The sequence below is a fragment of the Akebia trifoliata genome, chromosome 14 (assembly GCF_017979445.1).
Source record: "Akebia trifoliata isolate Shusen 1 chromosome 14, ASM1797944v1, whole genome shotgun sequence".
NCBI classification, from domain to species: Eukaryota; Viridiplantae; Streptophyta; class Magnoliopsida; order Ranunculales; family Lardizabalaceae; genus Akebia; species Akebia trifoliata.
The window spans coordinates 29,368,667-29,372,081 of NC_141388.1; the positions used below are offsets into that span (position 1 = coordinate 29,368,667).

The following is a 3,415-nucleotide window of genomic DNA, read 5'->3' on the forward strand; positions in this document are numbered from 1 at the left end:
ATACATTTGGACAAAGAACATCAATATATCGAGGTGTAACGAAGTAAGTATTAATCTATTTATCTGTTAACAATGTTGATTTACCTGTTTTATGTTACGTTTCATGTTAATCTACGGGGAGTAAGAACTATTGTACGTGAATATTAGAGATATATAGGATGGATTGTAATAAGTTATATGCTTAGAGTTTAAATTTCGTTAAGATTTTCTTTATATTGTTTTTATATAAACACAATTAGGGTTATTGTAATCAGCTTTTCAAAACATGGTATGATGTAGGCATAGATGGACTGGAAGATATGAAGCTCATTTGTGGGATAATAGTTGTAGAAGGGAGGGGCAGTCAAGGAAAGGCCGCCAAGGTATAGCTTTTAGTTCTACTTGAGCTTTTAATTTTAAGGGTTTTTCAAACATCATTCTGATGGCTTACTAATCCTTTGTGGTTGTTATCATGGTTAATGGTTGCTTTCTTCGTCTCTTGCAGTCTATTTGGGTAAGTGAAACTTTGTATCTTTCATACATTTAGTACCTAGAGTGAAACTTTCTTCTTCTTATTCTAGTTGAATCTTAATACTTGCAATTAATGTGTTTTCAAAAAAATAAAATATAATTCTTGCATAGGTGGGTATGACAAGGAAGAAAAAGCAGCTAGGGCTTATGATTTAGCTGCTCTTAAGTACTGGGGCACCACCACCACAACAAATTTCCCTGTATGTTATTGTTGTTAAACAATGGCACACACTGATTCCTTAATTTGATTTTAATGTTTGTTGTACTTAATGTATGAGCTTTGTGTGTGATGTTTCAGATTAGTAATTATGAGAGGGAATTGGAGGAGATGAAGGATATGACTAGACAAGAATTTGTGGCATCCCTTCGAAGGTAAATTATATTTTGCTTGATAAACATTCTCCTTGTCAATGTAGTAATTCTAGGAATGATGGCAGCAACATTAATTATATTTGAAACTTAGTTGTTGATATGGATGTGTTGCTAACTTACATGTTTCTCTCCTCTTCTTCTTATAATTTTCAGGAAAAGCAGTGGTTTTTCTAGGGGTGCATCTATGTACCGTGGGGTTACAAGGTACTGAGAATGTCATTTGAACACACACACACACACACACACACACACACAATCTCTCTCTCTCAAAAATTTTCCTCATCTAGATCTTCACATCATTCTTCTCTTATTTCTCCTTCATCAATCCACAAAAGCATATTCTTATGAAAGATAAGCAAATGCAGATTTGCGAGATCTATTGTCAAGTCATTATGTAACTTTTGATAGTCTTCCTTTTATTGCAAGAAAACCCTTTATGGGGGATAAATTGCTTCTTCCCCAGATTAGAATTGTAAACTGAGGCATGGCCTCTTGTACAATTTTTCGATTTTATACAACTTTGCTTATTCACCACAAAAAATAAAAATAAAAAAAATGGATGGATGCTATTTCAAGTTAGAGTTTACTTCTAGTTATGATTTTTTTTCTTCATTATTTTTTCATCAAACCCTATTAGGGATGTTTTCGTCACAATCAAGACAGTCAATACAATTCTATCTTTATTTCTCTTTCATTAATACACAAAAGCATCTTCTTATGAAAGATTAGGATGAAGACTTATTGAAGTTAAAATTTACTTCTGGTATGATATATTTATTTATTTCGATTTCCTTATTTTTTATAAAACCCTATGAAGGATGATGTGATTCCAATGAAGTCAGTTAACATAATTCTATTATTCTACATCTTTAAATAGGCACCATCAACATGGGAGATGGCAAGCTAGAATTGGTAGAGTTGCAGGAAACAAAGACCTCTACTTGGGCACTTTTAGTGAGTCCTCTTTTACTTTGAATGGACTGATTATAAGGTGCCATAGCATGCATTACACTTGCCTTATTAATTTATCTTTTTAACTCAAATATGTAGCTACTGAAGAAGAAGCAGCCGAGGCTTACGATGTTGCAGCTATAAAATTTAGAGGCCTTAATGCAGTAACAAACTTCGACATGAATCGTTATGATGTCAAAAGCATCCTTGAAAGCAACTCGTTGCCGCTCGGAGGAGGAGCTGCTAGGCGTTTAAAGGAATCACAAGCAATTGAATCAGAAAGAAAGAGAGAGGAGATGAAAGCTCTGAGTTCAAGCTTCTATGATGGTAGTTCTTCAAGTAGCTTTCAAGGATACCCTTTACTTTCACAATTTGAGCAACCTCAGCCTTTCCTAGCCTTACAAAACCCTCCAAATTCTCATTATTCTCTAGAGCCCCCACTATTTCAACAGAATTTCCTTCACCCCCACCATCACCAACAATTGCACCAACAAGCCACCTCTTTGCTTCAACCAAACCAAGACTCTCAGTTTCATCATCATGGGTACCTTCAAAACCACCCTGCAATGCTTCATGGGTTGATGAACATGGGATCATCAACATCTTTGGTGGATAGTAGTGGAGGCTCTAGTAATGCTTATAATCAAGGGTTTTTGGGTAATGGGATTGTAATGGCTGCAAATCCATCCACTATCAATACTGAAGGTGTTGGATCGATATCTGATGTAAGTATCGTCAAGCCTGATTATGATATGAGTTCTGGTGGTTATGGTGGGTGGTCCGCGGATTCGGTTCATGGAGTGAATTCTGGTTTCTTTACAATGTGGGGTGATATTTAAGATGGATGCTAAGGAAAATTATGAACTTCAGTTTTAAATTTTGTTTGTTTTCTAGGTTCTGATAAATGGTGCAATTATATAAAAATCTTATTTTAGAAAGTACTATTGATATCACTTACTCTGCAGATCATACTTGAGAGTAAAAGTGGAGATGGAAAATGATGAAGTAAGGGTGTCTATGATTACAGGCTAAACATTTTCAAGGAAAAAATGAATTCTGGTGTTTGATAGTAGCCATGAAAATGTCAAAAGAGAGTTGGCATTTAGTTTTGGGCTCAGAGTTAATGCTCTGAGAGAATGATTCGAGGAGATGAGAAAATCATTTTCTAATAGAGAAGATTATTGGGAAAATATTTTTTCAGGTGTTCCGATTTTGGAGATAGCCATTCAAAATTATTATGAAGAAAATAAAGAACAAACCAATGCAAAGATAGCAAGATTTACAGGGTTTGGTAATGATGCCTACGACCGTGAGTAGATTAGGTCTTATTCATTTAGGAGTCAAAGGAGAACAGTTCAAAAGAAATAAGAGAAATTTAATCCAAAATCCAAGCTTTGAAACCCTTTTCATCCCTCTCCCCCATCTCTCTCTAACCTAGAAGAATTCTAATTAATGTAAAAAAATTGTCCCAAAATTACTATTTATAGGGTTGCAAAAGAGGAACTTATCCTAACAGTTAGATAAACCCAAATAGAATGGATGAAATACAAGATACATAAGTAACAATTTACCCCTTCACTTT

The 3,415-nt window shown here is 34.7% G+C and overlaps 1 protein-coding gene across 1 annotated transcript in view; it reads left to right on the forward strand.

The window, feature by feature from the left end:
- Positions 1 to 2,733, forward strand: part of LOC147386684 (AP2-like ethylene-responsive transcription factor PLT1) — a 10,269-nt gene extending 7,536 nt beyond the window's left edge. The window contains exons 2-9 of the mRNA XM_086424597.1: positions 17 to 43; positions 280 to 362; positions 485 to 493; positions 622 to 710; positions 809 to 882; positions 1,036 to 1,086; positions 1,760 to 1,836; positions 1,933 to 2,733. Of these exons, the coding sequence (XP_086280723.1) occupies positions 17 to 43; positions 280 to 362; positions 485 to 493; positions 622 to 710; positions 809 to 882; positions 1,036 to 1,086; positions 1,760 to 1,836; positions 1,933 to 2,672 (1,150 nt within the window). The 3' untranslated portion in view covers positions 2,673 to 2,733. The remainder of the gene's footprint in view (positions 1 to 16; positions 44 to 279; positions 363 to 484; positions 494 to 621; positions 711 to 808; positions 883 to 1,035; positions 1,087 to 1,759; positions 1,837 to 1,932) is intronic.
- The last annotated feature ends 682 nt before the right edge of the window (positions 2,734 to 3,415 follow it).